The sequence below is a fragment of the Sturnus vulgaris genome, chromosome 19 (assembly GCF_052056855.1).
Source record: "Sturnus vulgaris isolate bStuVul1 chromosome 19, bStuVul1.hap1, whole genome shotgun sequence".
Lineage (NCBI taxonomy): Eukaryota > Metazoa > Chordata > Aves > Passeriformes > Sturnidae > Sturnus > Sturnus vulgaris.
Genome location: NC_142261.1, coordinates 4,702,377 through 4,722,295, shown reverse-complemented (window position 1 = coordinate 4,722,295; position 19,919 = coordinate 4,702,377). Strand labels below are relative to the sequence as shown.

At 60.5% G+C, this 19,919-nt stretch overlaps 2 protein-coding genes across 3 annotated transcripts in view; both read right to left on the bottom strand.

Moving 5' to 3' along the window:
• ASPHD2 (aspartate beta-hydroxylase domain containing 2) lies at nt 1-7,081 on the bottom strand. The gene is made up of 4 exons (XM_014874870.2): nt 6,979-7,081; nt 3,575-4,638; nt 1,251-1,364; nt 1-399 (listed from the first exon to the last, which is right to left on the bottom strand). Exons 2-4 carry the CDS (start codon nt 4,452-4,454, stop codon nt 290-292), a joined length of 1,104 nt encoding a protein of 367 aa, XP_014730356.1. The 5' UTR covers nt 4,455-4,638; nt 6,979-7,081; the 3' UTR covers nt 1-289.
• A 3,860-nt stretch (nt 7,082-10,941) lies between these two features.
• Nucleotides 10,942-19,919, bottom strand: part of SEZ6L (seizure related 6 homolog like) — a 35,375-nt gene continuing 26,397 nt past the window's right edge. Inside the window, exons 5-17 of one of the 2 annotated variants that reach the window (XM_014874861.2) lie at nt 19,693-19,878; nt 19,191-19,356; nt 18,346-18,512; nt 17,707-17,901; nt 17,485-17,623; nt 15,613-15,809; nt 14,366-14,560; nt 14,053-14,244; nt 13,623-13,817; nt 13,254-13,286; nt 13,018-13,132; nt 12,769-12,871; nt 10,942-12,486 (exon numbers count right to left, since the gene is read on the bottom strand). In XM_014874861.2, coding sequence (XP_014730347.2) covers nt 12,457-12,486; nt 12,769-12,871; nt 13,018-13,132; nt 13,254-13,286; nt 13,623-13,817; nt 14,053-14,244; nt 14,366-14,560; nt 15,613-15,809; nt 17,485-17,623; nt 17,707-17,901; nt 18,346-18,512; nt 19,191-19,356; nt 19,693-19,878 — 1,913 coding nt within the window. In that variant the 3' untranslated portion in view covers nt 10,942-12,456. The remainder of the gene's footprint in view (nt 12,487-12,768; nt 12,872-13,017; nt 13,133-13,253; nt 13,287-13,622; nt 13,818-14,052; nt 14,245-14,365; nt 14,561-15,612; nt 15,810-17,484; nt 17,624-17,706; nt 17,902-18,345; nt 18,513-19,190; nt 19,357-19,692; nt 19,879-19,919) is intronic. The other variant, XM_088175776.1, reaches the window with a different exon arrangement.

Genomic DNA, 19,919 nt, shown 5'->3' with positions numbered 1-19,919 from the left:
AAAATTTTACATTACATTCAAACGAGCACCCTTGGGTTTGTTACTCTACTTCTGAACACCGCAAAACACAGTAGCAACAGAACACGAAGGAGCAGGGGGGCAGCGAGCCCCGGCGGGGCCGAGGCGCCGGCGCTTGGAAAAGAATCCCTGAAGCCAACGATGGAGGAAGGAGATGGATACACGTCACAGTTTCCATTTACAAGACCCCCGGGAAGGGAGCACCGAGGCCGTGTGTGCCGGGAGAGGCCCCGGCCGAGCTGCCCTGAACCCACCAGGCCGGGCAGCGCCGTCATCGTCCCGGCGCGAAGATGAAGTCGAGGGCTTGGCGCTCGGCCGCGGCCACGTTGGGGTGCCACAGGTCCACCATGAACACCACGCGGGGACCTTCCTCCGGGGCACCTGGCGGGATGAAAGTGCAGGGTGAGGGTGTGGAGGCAGTGCAACCCTAGTAAACAACTGGGAGCTCAGGGATTCAGGGCAGGCTCCTCCCTGCCAGGGCTGCTCTGGAGGATTCCTGAGGCAGGGCCTCCTTGCAGCTGCGTCCTGGATCTGTGCAAGGAATGGCTGCTGCGCCACTCCAGCCTTCCCGGCCCTGCACGGAGCTGTGCTTCCCAATCCCACAGCAGGTCTGATGGGGAAGCAACAGCTTTTGTTCTCCCACTCTCTCCACACGCTCCCCTGTGTAGAACAGCTCTGCCTGATGCTTTTATGCCACTGGCGACTAATGCCGGCTAATCCGGGAGAGCTGGAGCGGAACAGCCTCCGTCAGCGGTGGAGGGAGGGACAATCCAGCGGGTGTGAGGCTGTTCCCCGGTGTGGGAGACAAAGGAGCTGCTGGCACGTCAGCACTGAGCCGAACAGGGCCGGAGGAGGCCAAGGCCGTGGTTTCACAGCCCTGCAGAGCTCGGCCATGAAGGAAGCTGAGCTGCTATGGCAGGAGCAGGCCCTGTGCTGGGCTGTGACAGCGCCATGAACAAAGTCAGGATGGGAGCAAGCCATGGGTTGGCTGAGAGGGCTCCAGGAAAAGGGTGCCAGGATGCCCCAGCACCCTGAGGCAGAGGGAGCACGGCCATGGCAGGGACAGGGCTGCTCCCGCCTGGGGCAGGCCAGGGCAGCAGGGCCTGAGCCCCACAGGACACAGGGACTCCAGCCCTGCTGGGGCAGGAGGAGAGACTGGGGGTACCCCCCCAACTCATCCCCTGTCCCCAACACCGCAGGGGACACCGCGAGGCCCCACACTCTGAACTCACCTTCGTGGAACGCTGTGTGCAGGAAGGAGTCGTCGAAAAGCAGGCACCGGCCCTCAGCCCAGCACTGGGGCTCGCCCCCCACCACCAGTTCGCAGTTGCTGGGAGTCTTCAGACCTTCAGGCACAAAGAGAGAGGACAGGGAGGGTCAGGCCATGCTGAGTTCCCTGTGGTGAGGCAGCAGGGAGCAAACAGTGAGCCCCATACTGCTGCTGAGGGGCTGCTCCCCTGCAGAGAGTGACCTGAACCTCAAACCTGGAGCAGCGCAGCCCCTGCCCACTCTCTGTTTGCTCCCTCCTGCCCTTTCACTGTCCCCAGCAAGCTCAGCACCGCAGGCAACTGCTTTCATATCTGGAGCAGCTTCCCAGTCTCCAGAGCCCACGGCCCTGAGGTGTGCACAAAGGAACCAAGCTCCTGGGATATTTTCCAGCTTCAAGACCAAAGGCAGATCCTGCCTGCTCCTTCCTCCAGCCCTCCAGCGATGACCCTGCTGCAGGCAAGGCTGGGGGAGCAGGAATTGTGCTGGGGCTGGAAAATGGGCTCAACTGTGGCTCTGCCACAAGCTCCCCATGGACCTGCCCCATCTCTCAGTCCCCACCCAAGGTGCTGCCTCAGGATGACCCATGGGGCTGCAAGGACAGAAATCCAGGGGGCTCCAAAACGCTCATAGGGAAGGAAGCAGCTCTGTGAGGGCCACATGAAGGACAATCATAGAAATAAAATGGGTCTTTTCTTAAAATACCAGCACAAACCAAGGCAGTTTGACAGGGGTTGATCCCATCACCTCTTGCACCAGGACTGTCACCCCCCGCAGTGCTGGGGACACTGGAGCTTCTGCAGAGCCATCCTGCCCCAAAGATGCGGCCGTGGCAGAGAAAGGGGTCAGGGCTCACGTGGCTCCTGAACAGTAACGATGCAGCAAACGAGCAGGACGGATCCAAGAGCGATGCCAAACCCAGCCAGCGCAGCAGGGACTCCCAGCCACCCGGCAAAGCTGGGACTACAGAGCTGCTGTTTCAAAGGCTGCAAAACCCAAAGCCATTTCCCTGCACAACAGCCTCAGCTGGAGATGCTGGAACAGGGAAGCTGAGCTGCTGGGGGATGCAGGGAGGGAGCAGCCTGCAGCCCTTCCAACCCACCCACACCCTCGGGATGCTGCCCTGGCCCAGGGATGCTGCCTGTGCCTGGAGTAAATCCTGGGAGTGACTCGCCCCACTGATGGCTGTGCTGGCTTTGCAGATCCAGCTGCCTGAAAGGCCAGGTTGTGTCTTAAACACATCCATGCCCTGGGCACAACAAGAGCTGCATTCTCAGCACCAAGGTGGAGGTGCCAGTGCCCCCAGCCCAGTGCAGAGTCCTAGAGGAGAGACAAGCGAATGACCCGTGTCCTTCCTCTACCCAGGGTGTGTGTGATGCAGGTGTGCTCACCTGGGTCCACTGGGACATCACTGGTTCCTCCCCTTCAGCCCCTCACGAGGGGAGCACATTCCCCAGTGCCCCAGAGAAAGGGGTCAGTGACAGGCTTCCTCCTGGCACCAGCAAGGGCAGCTCCCAGCTGCCCAGCAGCTCCTGGGCTCAGCTCTGAAATCAATTGCCATTCCAAACAAATGGCCAGCACTGCCTGGGTGTGTTTACCCGAGCTGTTGGCTGAACAGGCGCGGTTGGTGTTTGCCAGCCGGGCCCGTGCGGTGCCTCCCCCGGCACGGTCGGTGCTGTGCCAGCCCGGCCATCTGTGCCGTGTGGGCTCTCCCCGTCCCTGCCTGCCGAGCAGGGAGCACTGTGCCACCAACCCAGTGCCTGACCCACCGCAGGGGACACCCCAGGACCCGCCCTGCCCTGACCTGCAGCTTTGCAAACCCCTAAGCAGCATCTCTACTCTCATTCACCCATGCACAGCACCCGAGAATCCAAGAGAGGGGAGCTGCCAGTGGCACAGCACAGTCCTGGAGCAGCGCCCCAGGCTGCCCCACATCCCAGGATGGGAGAGGGACCTACCTGCAGAGAGGGGGATGTTCAGAGACCCCTATGTAAAATCAGCCCTGTATTGCACACCAGCAAGCCTCCACGGCTCTGGGTCAACAGGAAGAGGATGTGAAACCCTCCTGCTGCTGATCTGGAGATCTTGGAGATGTCAGAAATCCAGGGACTGAGTATCGACCTCTCCTCAGGAGGCTGTCACCCTCAAAACCTCCCTCAGGCAAAAGCAGAGCAGGTCTGAGCCCCAGGAGCATGGGGTGCCAGAGGCTTTTTCAGGGCTCCTGCACCCAGGCACGGCCGCAGCCCCTCTGTACCCTCCCAACACGTGAACCATGGCACCGGACACTCACCGAGGTGGCAGCGGATGCGGATGTTGGTGGGCCCGTAGTGCTCGGCGATGACGGTGCCTGGGCTCAGCACAGAGATGCAGGCGTTCCCAAAGACATTGTTGCCAATGCAGGTACGGAGGCTCCCGAGCAAGCGGTACGTCCGTGGGCATCTCCGGCAGTTCCTGGGCACGCACATGCCCTGGTTCACCAGGTAGAAGGTGAACCACTCCCCGCTGGGCGTGCTGTTCATTTTCCATCCTTGTGGGAGGCTGCAGTTTGAGAACGCCTTGTACAGGGTCTCAAACTCACACAGGATGGTCTGGAAGTTGCGCTCCAGCAACTCCACATCGTGCTTTTGAGCGTCCCGGGAGAAGTAGGGCATGGTGGGCAAGTCGGGCAGGAAGAAGACTTCTGGCTTCTGGATGGAGGGCCGGCTGTTGAGGTAGCGGCCCTGCTCACGGATGCCCTTGTGGATCCTGCCCATGCCGGACCAGGAGTAGCGCTTGGCGTACTCCTGCAGGTTGTGGTAGAGTTTCTGGTTGAGGCCGTCGTGGTGCGAGCAGCGCACACACTCGGGCGACTGGCAGTACACGAAGCCGTTCTGCACGCCGTTGGCCTCGGCGCTCTGCATCAGCGCGTTCACCGTGGTGTAGGCGCGGGGCTGCTCCCGCCCCACGTGGTAGCAGTACCACACAAAGAGGACCAGCAGGCAGGCGACGGCCACCAGGGCCGTGGCGTCGCAGTCGCGGAAAGACTGGATGCCGGTGGCAATAAAATCCCGGAGGCCGTCCAGGGACCAGCTCCAGTCCATCAGCCACTCCAAAGACATGGTGGTGGTGCTGGGAGCGCGCAGCGGGGCCCGGCGGTCACTGCTCGTGGGGCTCAGGGGCACCCACACCATGCAGCTGGGCCGGGGCGCGGCGGGAAGGGGCTGCCATGGGCAAGCGGCTCTGCCCCGTGCTCCCGGGAGCTCTGCATTGGCAGCGGTGCCCAGCAGCACCCCTGGGTCAGCAGCAACGTGGCTGGAGGGTCCCCACTGGTGTTCCTGGGTGCATCATCCTGAAAGGCTGTGCTGGAGGGAGGTTCTGGGGAGAGAAACCCAGAGGTGTTAGGGAGAAGGCTGCCCCCTGGGGTCCCTGCTGGGGTCAGTGCACAGGATACAGCCAGAGTTGGGTGGGGCACTGGCTCCTCAGGGAGGGAATGGTGGATAAGGAACCCAACATCAGCCCCTGGTGAGTAAATCCCTCAGTGCTCTCTACAGCATCTTCCACAAATACCCAAATAAAAGGCGGAGACCCAGACCCCATCTCCCACTGCCCCAGTGACCATCTCCCCTCCTGCACGTCCTCCAGTTTCTCTTCTAAGTTGCTGCCTTATCATGTCTGAAATCTGGCTGCTAAGTGAATATACACTGAGAGTAGACACTTCACTGCCCTATCTGGCAGCACATCAGCTTATCCCCTCCATCTGATGGCTCTGAAGTGACGGTCCCTCCAGAGACTGAGCTGTGGGAGAGCCCACAGCTCAGCCAGCACATGGCCACAGGGCCAGCACATGGCCACAGGAGCAGGTCAGGATGGTTTGTTTGATTTCACCAGCTCATCGGTAAGAGCACTGTCTCTAAGTAGCAAGATGGGTTTATGAGCCAGGGAAGTCATCCAAACGTTCCCCAGCCCTTCCTGCCAAGGTCCTGCAGCCTCTCAATGTGCATTCCCTTATCAGTGGTGATGGAGATGGGCTGCAGATGGGATCTGACCCTACAGCAGGGACGTGCTGCAGGGCTGGAGACCTGGGATTCAGGCAGTGCTACACCCCAGGGAGGAACATCCACACACCCAACCTCCCTCCACCCTACTTCCTTGTAGCACACTGCCTGCATGCCCCATTCCGGGATCTGCAGTCCACGTGGCATGTCAGAGCCTCCCGGGAATCTCAAGATAACTTTCCTCCATCTCCACGGCTGGCATTCCTCCAGACACTCCCGCTTCTCCTGCCCAGGCCTCCGCTCCCGGGCTGCAACCACAGAGTCAGTCCGAGGGGTGATCCCTGAGGCTGGCACAACCCCCGTGCTACCTGCAGGGCTGGGGCATGTTAGGGAAGGAGCAGAGCCCTGGGTGATGTGTATTCAGAGTGGCTCCTGCCCTACAAGGGGGAACTACTCAGGCACAGCAGCCATGCTCAGTCAGAGCCGATGGCAACATAAAGGCACAGGGGGAACAGAACTAGGGGGTCCGACAGCCTCGGGGTCCCCAGGTAAGAGTCACATCCTGTAAGGGTGGCACAGCACAAACACGGCCCCACTGCTGCCCCAGGGATGCTGGAAACTCCTCAGATCAGGGGGAAACCATCAGAGCAGCAAGAAATCCAAGCTCCCGTGCCCACATGCTGCCTGCCTGACCCCAGAGAGCTCAGGAGCCTCGGGCTGCAGAGCCCTGGGGTCCTCTGGGCACAATCTCCATGGGACCAGCCCAGGAGCTGCCTCCTGTACCAGCACGGACACCCCACTGTATATCTGACCAAACTCACCTCCAGAGGGGCTGTGCCAGCACTGGGGCAGGGCCCCAAACATCAGCACTGCTCCCAACACACATGGCTGGGGCTGCGTGGGGCACCCAGTGGGTGCTGTCACCTCCCTGCCACAGCCCTGCACCGAGACGGGTCACACCCAGCACCCCTGGCCTGAGATCCTAGAAAAAGGCTCCTCAGCTAATGATAATGGCAGAGCCATTCCAGGGAGTGCAGATCAATTCCACGTTGCACCGAAGTTGTGCAGGACGTGGAGGCGAGCACCGTGCCAGCAGCAGCCGTGTTACATAAGGAAGGCAGAGGCTTCGATGCAGCACAAAGTTGCATCTCGGTGGCTCCGTGGTGGCCCCGGCATCTCCTGGAGGCAGCGGGTTCCGCTCAGCCCGGCCAGGGTCCCCGGGCCGTGGGCCGGCAGTGACGGGGACGCGTGGCGGGGATGTCCTCGGCTCGGCACGGCTGGTGTCGCCTTTGGGAGCAGCACGAGGAGCAGGAGCCTTGGGGCGAGGCGGGATGCCCGCTGCCACTCCGGAACCGGAGCAGTGGGTGCTCTCTTCACCCTCTCCTGAGCATGCCACCCCGCCGGTGCCACCAGAGTAAGTGTCACCCGCGCGCTGCTCTCACCCAGTGTGACGGTGTCACCCAGCGTGGCGGCGTCAGCGGGTGTCACCGGTGTGGCCGCATCACCCGGCGTGGCAAAGACACGGCCGTGCCGGTGTCCCATCGCCCGGCGCTCCGGTGGCACCTGCCGCCGCGCTGTCACCGTGCCGCCCGCCCCACGCCGAGCCCCTGCCCCGGCCCGGGGGGGAGAAATTCGGGCTGCGCCCCCGCCTCGGGCCCCGCTGCCGCCCCGCACCCCCACAGCCCCCCCGCGATGCGCTGCGGAGCGCTGCGGTACCGACCTGCCGCCCGCGCCGGGCCGTGCGGGGCCGTGCGGGGCCGTGCGGGGCCGCGCTCCCTCCGCGCCGCTCCGCCGCCGCCGCGGACCACAACTCCCAGCAGCCCGGGCAGGAGGGGCCGCGCCGCCCCCGCCGGGACCGCGCCGGGCGGCAGCTGCGGCCCCGGCCCCGCACAGCCCGCCCGCCCCCGCGCCCGCCCCGCGCCGCGCCCGCCCCCGCCCCGCGCTCCCGCCCCGCGCTGCCGGGAGGGGCCCGGAGGGGCGGGGGAGCCGCGAGGTTGCGGCACGTCGGGAGGGGTCCCGGGGATGGAGCGGCGGGAGGAGGCGGCGATGGTCCCCGAGAGAGCGCCCATCCCGGCCGCGGGCACCCAGGGATGCGGGGACGCGGCCCCCCGGGATGCGGAGGCTTGGGTGGCGGAGGAGACGGAGGTGCGGGGGCACCGAGGGTGCAGTAGGACGTGCGGGGACAGTAGCTTCAAGGATTCAGGCACTGGGGGCTGCAGCAGTCTGGGTATGCTGGTCCCAGGGGTGGGAGCACGCAGGGATGCAGCCACCAAGGGAACGGGGACTGGCTCCAGGGACACAGGCTATTAGGAATGCAGCAGTTGGGATGTGCAGGATTCTGGCTCCAGGTATGCAGGAACACAGGGATTCAGGGAATACTGGCTCCGAGGTTCCGGCCCATTGTGCTGCAGCCCTCGGGCTGCAGGAGTTGCTTGTCTCCAAGAATAAATGCATCTGGCATGCAGAGGACAGGAGCTCCCAGCGAGGCAATGCCCAAGATTCAGCAGCCTGGGAGTGCCTCAGTGAGGATGTGAGGGTGTGCTGCGGCACCAGGGATGGGGAGAGACTGTTCCCAGATGGGAGCGTCCCTTTACAACTCTTAAGTGCTAGTGGAGAAACTGTTGTGAGTCTTCCTTCTTGCCTTTTTCCTCCACAACCCATTTCCTGTTCCCCTAAGCCAATGCTGTCAGTTCCAGGAGCCCCAGGGGATCCAGTGCCTCCCTCCTCCGTTGCCCGGGTCCCGGGTGAGCGGCTGAGCTGAGCTGCCTGCAGGCAGATCCCGGGTCTAGGCAGATCCTGGGTCCAGGCAGAGCCCTGGTAGTGCTGCCCTGCCCTGCCCTGCCCTGTGGCAGTGCCACGTGGAGCCGTTTGGGACACGTGTCACTGCTCCTGGCACAAGGAAAGCCCTGCTTTGTTTTGCAGATTTTGCCATCCGGTGCCCACGCATCCTCCCCTGGCACTGCTCAGGCTGGGCTCTGGAAGTGGAAGCAGAGCTGTCCTGCACAGCCCCTCAGGTGTGTTTGTGCTTCCTCTGAGCAGTTTCATCCCTGGCAGTCCTAAAATGCACCTTGTTTTCCATCCTGGCACATTTTTTGCCTCTTGCCTGCTCCTGCCTCTTCCCCAGCACATTCCCCAGCCCGATGTGCTGCTGCAGGGGCCTGTTGTGTGTTGCAGGGTGAAAGGAACGGGAGTTTTTTCCACCCTGCTCCTTCCCAGACCCCCCAGCCTCAGGCACAGCTCCTGCTCCTGGCAGACAGCGCATCCTTCTGTCGGCACTCGCAGGCTCCGCGGCTCTGGGCTCTCCCCTCCTTTCTCCCCTGCCTTCTGAGCTCTCTGCTGCCTCTGGACCAGCCCCTGGTCCCCAGTGCTACCACTCAACTCTTCCCTGCAGATCAGCCTGGCTTTCGTGCAGGGCTCCAAGAGAGCTGGAGAAGGACTTTGGATGAGGGTGCAGAGTGACAGGACAAGGACTGTCTTGAAACTGAGATTAGGTTTAGATGGCATATTGAAAATAAATTCTTCCCTGGGAGAGTGGTGAGGCCCTGGCACAGGCTGATCTGAGAGCTGTGGCTTCTCCATGCCTGGAAGTGTCCAAGGCCAGGTTGGATGGGGCTTGGAGCAACCTGGGATAGTGGAAGTGTTCCTGCCCAGGGCAAGGGCTTGGGACAAGATGCACTTTAAAGGTCCTTTCCAACACAAACCAATGATTCCATGATTCTGTGATTCCTCAACACAGGGAGGGCCCCTCCAGGAGCACTGTCCCAGCTCCAACCTAAACATTCCAGGAAATCCCAGCCCTGGCAGAACACAAGCACAGTTTTGGCAGCAGCTGAGGGGAGGACACTGGCAGTGTCTGCCCCAGGAGGACATCTCAGGAAAAGGGAGAAGGAACCACTGGAGCCAGGAGGCTGCCCACAGACTGGGCTCCTGCCAGGGTGTCGCTGGCAGAGCTGTGCCAAGTGCATCCCAGGGCTTTTCCCAGCCTTCTGAGCTGTGCCTGACCTGAGCTGGGCAGGGATGCTGTTGCCTCACCAGTCTCCAATGCGGCTTGCAAGGAATCAAGGTGTCCCTGCTGCTCCATCCCTGACCTCGGGGGTCCCTCAGCCGTGTGACTGCCGTGGCACAGCCTTGCTGTGCCCCCCGCCCGGCCCCAGGCAGGGCGAGGCCGTTGTGTCCGAGGCTGCTGGGCCCAGACAAAGCTCCATCCGCAGCACAACGCCTGAGGCCAGAGATTGGCTCTGGCTTTACGTCACCGAGGAGGAACGGCAGCATCAAGGGCTTCTTTTTTTTTTTTTTTTTTCCCTTCATTTTAATTCTCTTGCAATCTCTGTCCAAAAATAACCCAATCTCCCTCCCCCAGGAATGCTGTGCATCAGAGCCTTGGCTCCCTCGCCCCCTGTGCATTAGGCTGGCAGCTGCTGAGCAAAGCCATTATCGATGTCACAGAGTAACCTTGGTTAAAAGCACGTTTGGGGAGGGCAGCGCTGTTGCATTGTTTTGGGTGCGGAGGGGCAGGGACAGATGGGAAGCCCCAGGTTTCCTCTGCCGGGCATTTCCCCGGGTGTGGGGTGGGCTGAGCATCCCCTCCTTCCCCTCTGCCAGGGACACTTGGGACTGCTGGCATCAAGGAACGCTGTTCCAGCTGGGGTGTCCCGGTGGCGCTGCTCCTTGGCGAGGTGACAATCACCATGCTGCCACCAGGATCTCAAGCGGGGCCGTGCTCAGAGTGTCCCGAAGGCACCCAGGGTCCCCCCGCAGCAGCTTGCCCTGCCCACACCTGATGCTGGAGGAAAACCTTGTGGGGGCTCGTTTCTGCCCCCACCGGAGCAGCTCAGCCCAGAGAGGCTCCCAGAGAGCAGGGGGGGACTTTTATATTATATTATGATATATTTATATTATGAGTACATTTAAATTGGCAAATCAAAACTATCACACCCACCCAGCCCCGGGACCCCCCAAGTTGTGCCTGCCTGCGACTTGTGGGACACAGGCAGCGTGGAGCCACACCGGGGACAGGTGAGGCAGTCCCCTCCTGTCCCCTCAGTGGTCTCCCTGTAGTTTTGGGGAGCTGCCCTGCCCCAGCTCCCATAGGAGCTTCCAGGTGACAGCCACAGGTTGTTGGGTGAGCAGGGCACAGGTAGGATGGGTCCCCACAGACCCCCTGCCCAATGGGGTTGGGCTACCAGGGCTTCCCAAAACTTTCTGCGTGTCCTCCGTGACAGGGTCAAGAGTCTCCAGTGGGATTCCAGTGCCTCGGGGGCAGCACCCAGACCCCCACCCACTCTGTGAGACATCACTGGGCTGGGCTGGCACGGGAAGGGGCAATGCCAGGTTCAGAGGGTGCAGGGGGAACAAGAAGTGGCTCCTGTGGGGCAACCCACAGAGGGGAGATGACCCTGGGGCTGTGCCAGGTCACCTCATGTCCCAGCAGGGCTCAGATGCCTCCATCCCACTGGACGGGGCACTGTGGGGCTGCACCAGGGCAGGACCTGGCACTCAGAGCCAAAACAGTGGCATTGGGCCACCATCCCACAGCAGGTCATGCAGTGTGCCCGGCCCTCACCCTGCCCTGCATGGCTGCAGCCTGTGGCCAGAGTCTCTGCAAACTGATTTCAGACATTTAAAAATACAGAACAATTGTTATCAAGGTTATACTGGACGCTAGAGCTTCCCACGGAACTACTTTATCATGTTCAAAAATATTTAATCCCAGCAATTTTCACATTGTTCTTATAAAAACAGACATGTATGAAGGGAAATGAAATGCTTCGTACATTTTTTGGCACTTTTTTTTTTTCTCTTTTTTTTTCTTTCTTTTTTTTTTTTAACCGTTACAAATTACAAACACACATTCGTTGTTTTGAAAGGAAAACCCCTAAATCCCAGCTGTACACCACAGAGCTGCACCAACCACCCCGAGCTCACCCAGCCTCCCGTGCTTGCGATGGTTCTACAAGGACAAAAGAAGGATACCAGCAGCCAAGGACGTGGTGGTGGCTTCGCTGCCCTCCCCAGGGGCTGGTTTGGAGACAACAGGGACAGGATGGCCCTTTGGGGGTCCATGTCCCCCTAGCAGGGGTGATGCAGTGAAGAAGTGCAGGTGATGGCAAGGGTGGGACTGAGGGGCTGATTTCTGCCTGTTCTGCTCCCCACAGAGCTCCTGTGCTGAAGCCTCCACACATCTCACCTGGCTCTTCTTCCCAACACCTCCACCTTCATCCCCTGCCCAGGTGTGGATCCTGGGAAGTGCAGGGTGGGCAGCACAGCACAACCCACCCTGAGCCCCTCCTGCAGCAGGAGCCAGGGAGCCCAGCCCATCCTGCTTACCCTGAGATGCTGCCGGGGGACAAAGAGCGACCTCTGGCCATGCCGGGTCGGGGTGTTCCTGGCAGGGTCATGGGAAGTGCTGCTGGAGAGGAACAACGGGCAGAGAGCAGAGAGGCACCGGCTGGGAGCTCTGCTCGGTCCAGGATGGCTTCCAGGATGGCTTCCAGGGCTCCCAGCTGTGCTGGGCCTGCAGCTGGGTGGTCCTGGTTGATGCTTCTCCACAGAGCATCACCCCAGAGTCCGGGCTCACTGCCTTTCCACGTCCAAAGCGAAGTGGGGAAAGAAAGCAGCACATACCTCGTGTGTGCCAGGCTGTCCCTGCTCTCCTGAGCCCTGCAGCAAGCACAGATCCTGTGCCAGTGCCCCCTGAGCCCCCCGAAGGAGGGTCCCACTTTGGGAGCCGGGAGCTGCGGGATGGGACCCTGCGGGGGACCCTGAGCTACCTCAGCTCCCAGCAATCAACCGCAGGCTCTTGCAATGGAGACATCTTTAATTTTTAACAACATCAGAACCGCAAAAATCCCCCTGCGTCTGTGTGGGCAGTGCCGAGGGACGCTCCGCCATGGAGGGGGACATTCTGCCATGGAGGGGGACACAGCAGTGCCCCCGTGCCCCCCTGGCCTCACCAGGACCCAGCTCTGCCCCGGCTCCCGCTGCTGCCTGTGCCCAGGGCTGGGCAGCACACCTATCGCAGTTTAAATAGAATAAATACAGTGAAGAAAACAGTAAAATCTTCAATAGAGAGGCAAAAGGAAAGACAACAGCAGGTCCGGGGGTCCAACCAAACTCCACGTGGTCTCTGGATTAGTTACTGAGGAAGTTCTATGAGAGCACATTAAGTTCGCTGCTGGAGACTCTCTTACCGCTGTCCTTATATCGAAACCTCGTATTCTCGTGTTTCCTGCAAGCAAGGAAAAGCCAGTTGAGGGCAGCAGCTGCATTTCAGGATCATCTCCCCATTCCCAGGCAGCCAGAGAGATCCTGGGTGTTGTTTTGTTCCCAGGGGAGTGATGCTCTCGCAGCCAGGACCCTTCAGCCCGTTGTGCCTCACAACCCACACAGATGGACTCGTGCCCCATTGCTCAGCGCTCCCACAGAGCCTGGCTGGACTCATCCCATGGCTGTCCAACCAGCCAAACCCCTCAGGAGTGTCCCTAGAAAGAACAGGCACAGCAGGACTCACCCCTGTCTCATAAATCGGGTTGTCAAACTCCGTTTCTACCGTGATCTGGCTGTAGGGGTGGGAGTACATGAGGGGCAGGCGGAGGCTGGAGTAGTACCGACACCTGCAGGGAGAGGCCGAGTCACTGGGCTGCATGGGCTGATTCCAGAACCACATCCCCCCATCCCAGCTCCTCCCAGCACCCAGGAGCACTCCCAGCACCATGGCCAGGGTGTGTGACTGGCGAGGGCGATGCTGAGCCAGCCCCACCTGGTGAGATAGATGTACGCTCCTCCCAGCAGCAGGGAGATGATCAGCACCGGGATGAAGATGGCCAAGGCCATATTTCCCCCCTCGAGCGACGTCTCTGCAGCAGCTTCTGCTACTGAAAGGACAAGATCTATTATGTTGGCATTTGCAGGCACCGTGTGATCTCCTCTCTGCCTCTCCCCCTCCTCCCAGGCTCCACCAGGATCCTGCACACCCAGGAAATTCACGTCACTCACCTTCAAGAGCGTGTTCAAAGCTGTCTTGGTTCACTGGAAGAGAGATGGAGAGTTAATGCTCTGTAGCTGGGTTTGACTGGGTGCTGGCAGCTGTTGCCCACTGGGAAACCTCAACCTGGGATCTCCTGCCCCATTTGATCCCAATCCACGCTGCAAACTCCCAGTTTTAAATAAGCTCTTGGTGTCTGTAAGCACGTGGCCAGGACTGAGCAGGCTGGGCTGAGCAGAGCCCACATCCAGAGAAGCTCCAGGCCTCAGCTGAGTTCAGCTCCCAGCTGGGGCTGCAGCCAGACCAAGGTCCCCAGGCTGTCCCAGGTCGGGGACAGAGGTGTTGGCTGTCCCATTGCCCCCCATCCCCTTCCCTGTTACCTTTGCAGATGGGCAAGGGGCCACTCCAGTGGGATGGCTGGCCCAGGATGCATTTGATGGTCACCTCCCCCATGAGTTCAAAACCTTCGTAGCACATGAAGGTCAGGGACTCTCCTGGCAGGTAGAGGCGCTTATAAAGAATTTGGTACCCGTTTTCTGGCAGTCCTGGGTTATCACAGGCCAGCGACTCCTCAGCTGAAAGGGAATGAAACACATCCAGGATGAGCCCAGGGCTTGGGCTGCTGAGGGAGAGAAGGAGCCTGGGGGCAGTGAGGAAACACCCAAGCTCTCACCCCACTCTGCTTCCAGGTAACTCAAGGATATGCACGACCCCCACAGCTGGGCAGGGTCCTGGCTGCAGAAAAGTGCTACCCAGGACCCCCAGAGAGGATCTGGACTGCAGGGGAGCAGGAGAGACCCCCAGACTTACAGACGCAATGCGGGAGCCGCGACGTCCAGATGGGCGTCCCGGTCTCACGGCTGTAGCAGGTGAGCAGGGAGCTGCCCTCCAGCACAAAGCCGGGGTTGCAGGTGTACTGGATGGTGGTGCCCACCAGCAGCACTGGGTCTGAGATGAGGCGGGTGGAGTGCTCCACCTCTCCTGGGTCCGTGCAGTACATAACTGGGGAGAGAGGATGGCTCGGAGCTGGGAGCCCCTCGGAGCTGGGAGCCCCTCGGAGCAGGACCAGTGCTGTTACAGGGTGTGGGACGGTGACAACAGCACCTTCCTGTGGGGCACTTACTCTTTTCACAGAAGGGGGGGTCGCTGCTCCAGCTGAGGTCCCACTGGCAGGTGAGGGTGTCGCTGCCCACGATGTCATAGCCCGGGTCACACTGGTAGGTGATCTTGGCCCCTCTCACCAGCTCTGTGTGTGACGTGGTCTTCCAGCCGTTCTGGATCTCGGGCAGGTCAGAGCAGGAGTCGTTGCGGGACACCTCTACAGCCGAGAGGGATTCTGGCTGTCACCCACCGAGCAGGACCCACGGCACAGCCCTCCCCAGAGCTGGACACACGGCTCTTCCCAATGGCCTGTCCTTCCCCACAGCTCTCCAGCCCCATGCTCCACAAATGGCACAGCTACTCTGTGGGCAGCCTCCCCTGGACACAGGGGCTCTTTGAAGCCTCCCCAACCCTGACCCTTCAGCCAAGCAGAGGGCTGGGCTGGTGAAAATGGGGCAGTGTTTGTGCTGGAGTCAGGATAACTTGGGAACAGCAGGCTCAGCTCCAGCACCACGGTCACAGCACAGCCGGTTTGCTCACAGCAGGATTTGTTCCCTGCCTCCCCCAGGCTGGTTTGCTCAGGTGAGGGGCTGTGCCCTGCTGTCCCCAGCCCCATGTGCTGCAGGAGGAGCCCTGCAGCCTCGCAGGTGCTCTGCATTGCAGCTCGCTCTGTTTGTCGTAGCCAGAGCTGTCAGCAGTGCAAGGAAAACATGCCTGGAAGGAGTCTGGCACGGGAAGCAGGGTGGGGGAGAGGCAGCCAGAGACCACAGGCAGCCGTGGGGATGGAATACCCCTCCCAGTCCTTTCCCCTGTCGTGGGCACCCACAGCCCTGGCAGGCACAGCTGCCCCCAAGGATAATGGAACAGATATCTCCAGGTGCAGTCTGATCCACTCTGGAGCAAAGAGGTGGGAACATCCATCTCAGGAGCCCACCCAGAGATTGGCTTCAGTGACCACCTCTGCCATCAGCTCACGCCTGACAGGGTGTGTGTGAGGATCCTGCATCCCTGTTTCCAGCAATTTCTTGGTTTGGCTAACAGGGACCAAACACACCTTGTTGCCAGACTGAAGGAGGGGAGACATACAGGGACACCCCAGAAGTGACTGACCCAGAGACCTGCAGCTGGGCTGCGGCTCTGCAGGAGGTTCAGAGTGGGATGTAGAGGGGGTGCTGGTGCCACAGTGACTCTCCCTGCTCGCACACCCTGCACCTGGACAGTGTGGGCTGGCTGTGTCACATCCTCACACAAGCACCCTGTTCCCCGTACCTATGTAGTTCATGATGAATCCTTGCCCCTTCCCAAAGATGAGCCCAGCAGGGTCCGAGTGGAACTGGATGGTGAGGTCGGGACTGGAGGAGTAGAGCTTCTGGGGGCCGCTGCTGCCGACGTACTGCCCCAGGATGCGGGCAGAGAGCTCGTCCCCGTCGTAGATGGTGAGGATGTCGCTGTTGGTGATGTTCAGGCTGAGAGGAGAGTTTGGTTAGAGAGCAGCGTGTGCCCGGGCAGGACACAGCAGTGCGGGGCTCAAGGGGCAGCCAGATGACCTCTCCCCGGGTCATCTACCCCTCCGGGTCACCTCCCCCCGGGTCACCTCCCTCCGGGTCATCCCCTCCGGGGGGTTCGAGGCCGGGCGGTGCCGGCGGCTCCGGGCATCCCGCTCTTGGAAGTGCCGGTCCCTTCGGAGCCGCGCTTGTCCCCGCGGCCACCAGAGCGCAGTGGAGGCCCGCGGATGGCAGGGACAGCCGGGGACACCGAGCAGGGATGGCTGCAGCCTCCGTGCACCCCGGGAATGAGGCTGCTCTGGAGACGAAGGGGATGGGGAGCCTCTCTGCTCTCCCCCCGCTCCAAGGCAGGGGATGGATGCACACGGCAGGGGACACAGCTCTGGTGTCGGGAGGGTTCTCTGGCTGCCTAGGGCTGCCAGCGTGGGTGAACCATCATGTGGACCCCAAAGGTGGGCAGTGACACCCCTTCCCCACTCGCTGTCCTGCCGGGTCCACACCCCAGCAAGGCTCCCCAGGGCTGGGAGCACAGCAGGCACCAGTGCCCTGCTGCCGGTGGCACAGGAGGGACTAGAGCAGGGACAGCTCTCCTCCCCTTCCCTGGAAGAGGAGAGCACCAGAATGCTCCCAGCCACACAGGAGATGCCTGAGCTGATCCCCAAATGTTTTATTAGGAATGTTCTTGGAGGGAGCCCAGCTAATCCCCATGGCAAGCTGACATTTGTAGTAAATCTCTGCTTTCTGTCAAACACGATTTTCTCAGTGACATTTATGCCTGATGACTTTAAATCATTTGGCCTCCAGTTCTGCTCAGTCCAAGCACCCACAGAGCTGGGAAAGGTGTGCTGGGAGCTCCGACTTGGGATTTTATGGGGAGCTTTAAAATCTTTATGACTCTAAGCCTCTACTTGAAACACGTCCTCCTCTTGAAAACCCAAAATAGCATCAAAGGAGGCTCCCGCTGCAGCAGCAGCATTACCATGCCAAGAGCTCTCAGCCTGGCATTGGATCCCATTCCCCTCTGACCCCAGCATGTTCAGCCTGGGCTTGCTGGGTGGCTCCACTCTCTTAGTGCCTGTATTTCACATTCAGCCCAAAGATTGAGCTGTTTCCATCTCATGGATGGCTCCAGGCTCTCCTGACCCCGCCTGACCCAGCTCCTGACGTGCAGGGTGTCACTCCAGTAGCACATGGCCTGTGCTGCTGTAGCATCAGTCCCTGTGGAGAATTCCAAAGCCATTGGAGCAGCAATTAACTGCTGCTATGGATTGTGTAATGGTGCTTTGAACTCAGTGAGCACCACTCAGTCCTGCCCAGGGTGCCAAGTGCATCAAAGGGGATTATGGAAGCTCTGAGGGGGAGAACAGGACATGGCAAGACTCTTCCCTGTGAGGGTGCTGAGGCCCTAGCACAGGTTGCCCAGCAAAGCCGTGGCTGCCCCATCATGGGAAGTGTCCAAGGCCAGGTTGGAAGGAACCTGGGATAGTAGAAGGTGTCCCTGCCCATGGGAGATCAGCTTTAAGGTTCCTCCCACCCAAACTGTTCTGGAATTCTGTGATTCCATGGTGGAGGCGAGGGGAGCAGGATACTGCAGCAAAATGAGCAGAGACAGACACTGAGCTCCTGGGCTACTCACAGCTGGATGTCCAGGAAGAGCCGCTTCTCCTCGCCCACGTGGATCCTCCAGATGCAATCCTCCCCCTCCGTGTAGGGCTCCGGCCAGTTGGGGGACAGGATCACCCCGGCCACGGCAGTCAGCTCCCCTCCACACGTGGCTGTGGGGGCAAGGGGTAGGCAGGGCTCAGGGGCTCCAGGGCTGCTCACCCCACAGGCAGCACTGCCCAGGGGCAGGACTGACCTCGGCACAGCGGCTCCGTGTCATTCCAGTAGGGATCCCTCATGTTGATGCACTCGATGACAGCGGGGCCCTGCTCCAGGGAGTGCCCGGGGTCACAGGTGAACTCCACCGTGGTGCCCAGGTTGTAGGTGGGGTCAGAGGTGGTGAAGTTCCCGTTCTGGATGTAGGGCTCGTAGCAATGGCCCCGCTCAAAGGCTGGAAGAGATCCCTGTTAGCTGTAGCTTCTCACTGAGCTTCCCTGGGTGACCCCTAAACCTTGCTGCTGTCCCCATGAGAACCTGACCCCTGCATCCCCACCTGCATGGGTGGCCTCTTCCACGTGGTGTTTTACAGATAATTAGGATTAACAAGAATTTATCTGTTCTGAGCCATGCAGGCCTAACCAAACCCCACTCCCATGGTGGATCAGCACTAGAAATGTGCTCAGGGCACTGCTGGGCACTGGGGATGCCAAGCTGGGATTGCTGCATGTGACTGAGCCTGCTCATGGCCACAGGGAATGACCCTGCAGTGGGATCCACTTAAATGACAACGGGAGCTACAGAGGGGCACGGGTGCTGGGGACAGCCACGTGTCCATAGCTGGGTGTCCTGGCTGAACTGGGCACTGCCCTCAGGTCCCAGCACGGGGACACAGCACCTTCGAAGCGGATGTTGAAGGCCGTGGTGGCCACGGGCTCCTGGGCGAGGAAGTCGATCCTGATGGAGGAGCCGTCGCTGATGACGCCCTCGAAGGGGACGCTGTCAGCACGCAGGGAGTCGTAGAGCACGGCCGAGCGGTTGGTGTCCCCGCTGTACACCACCATCCTGTGGGACAACAGGGAATGTCACTCGGGACAGCGTCCCTGAGTCCCGCCTGGACACGAGGGTGGTGAGGTGGAGCAGCTGGGACAAGCTGTGAGCTGCCAGATTTTGGGATATTCCAGGCCCCTCTCTCCAAGACAGACATGGAGGGGATGGAGCGTGTCCAGAGCTGGGGAAGGGGCTGGAACACCAGGAGCGGCTGAGGGAGCTGGGAAAGGGGCTCAGCCTGGAGAAAAGGAGGCTCAGGGGGGACCTTCTGGCTCTGCACAACTCCCTGACAGGAGGGGACAGTCAGGGGATCAGAGCTCCTCCCAGAGAGCAAGGAACGAGACTAGAGGAAATGGCTTGTGTCAAGGAAGGTTTAGACTGGATATCAGGGAAAACTTCTTTCCCAAAAGGGCTGACAAGCATTGAAACAGGGTGCTGGGGGCAGTGGTGGAGTTCCCATCCCTGGAGGGGTTTAACAGTCATGTAGATGTGGAGACCTGGTTTAGTGGTGGCCTTAGCAGTGCTGGGGGACAGTTGAGTTCAATAATCTCAGAGAGCTTTCCCAACCCAAATAACTCCACTTTTTTATCTTTAGTGCCCAGCAAAAGGCCCTGCTTCTCACTCCATGCAGAAGAAGTCCCCTGGAAGCTCTGCAGTCCCAGGGCTGTGGGGAAACAGCTCCTGGAGCCTCACCTGTCCTTCTCGGTGAGCAGGAGCTTCTCAAAGTGCAGGTGCAGCTTCTGGCCCGGGGGGGCCCCGATGGCCCACACGCAGTACATGCTGCCAGACTGGTTCCCGCTGTAGCTGGGGGACAGCACACGCCCGATGGTGGCATTGTGGATTGTCCCTCCACAGGGAGCTGCAACACAGAGCAGAGCCCCGCTGGGATAGGCACAGGGACAGTGGCATTTGTGCCCTCCCAGTCCAGGGGTGAAAACCTCTGAAACCTCTTGCCTGGCTCTGCTTTGCTCTGTCTGTACATATTTATACTCACACACACATAAAATCTGCATTTCCTTTCCCTTTGCTGCCTAATGAAGGGACAGATTCTGCTGTCACTACCTGACCACCTGTGGCACCATGCTCTGTGTGGGGCTGGGCATTGCTCTCACCCCCTCTCAGGACCACATTCATCTCACGGGGCAAAGATAGAGACTCATGTTTTTCCATCCCTGGCGCTGGGATGTGAAGGTACCTGAGCAGATGGGCTCGGGGCTGCTCCAGTGTGGCCGGGATGCGTTGATGCAGGTCAGCGTGCGGGGTCCCTGCAGCTCGTAGCCCAGGTGACAGTGGAAGTGAGCAATGCCACCCGAGTGCAGATCCATCACCGTCACCTCTCCAAAGTCAGGTCTCCGTGGGAAGTTGCAGCTCAGCATAAACACTGGAACAGGCACGCATTTGGAGCTCAGGGCTCAGCTGCTC

Coding starts and splice junctions, on each gene's coding strand:
- ASPHD2 (XM_014874870.2), bottom strand. CDS start 4,454: ATGGTGTGGGTGCCCCTGAGCCCCACGAGCAGTGACCGCCGGGCCCCG. Junction 1,365..3,574: donor CCGCATCCGCTGCCACCTCG/GTGAGTGTCCGG, acceptor TTGTGCCTGAAG/GTCTGAAGACTCCCAGCAAC. Junction 400..1,250: donor GCACACAGCGTTCCACGAAG/GTGAGTTCAGAG, acceptor TCATCCCGCCAG/GTGCCCCGGAGGAAGGTCCC.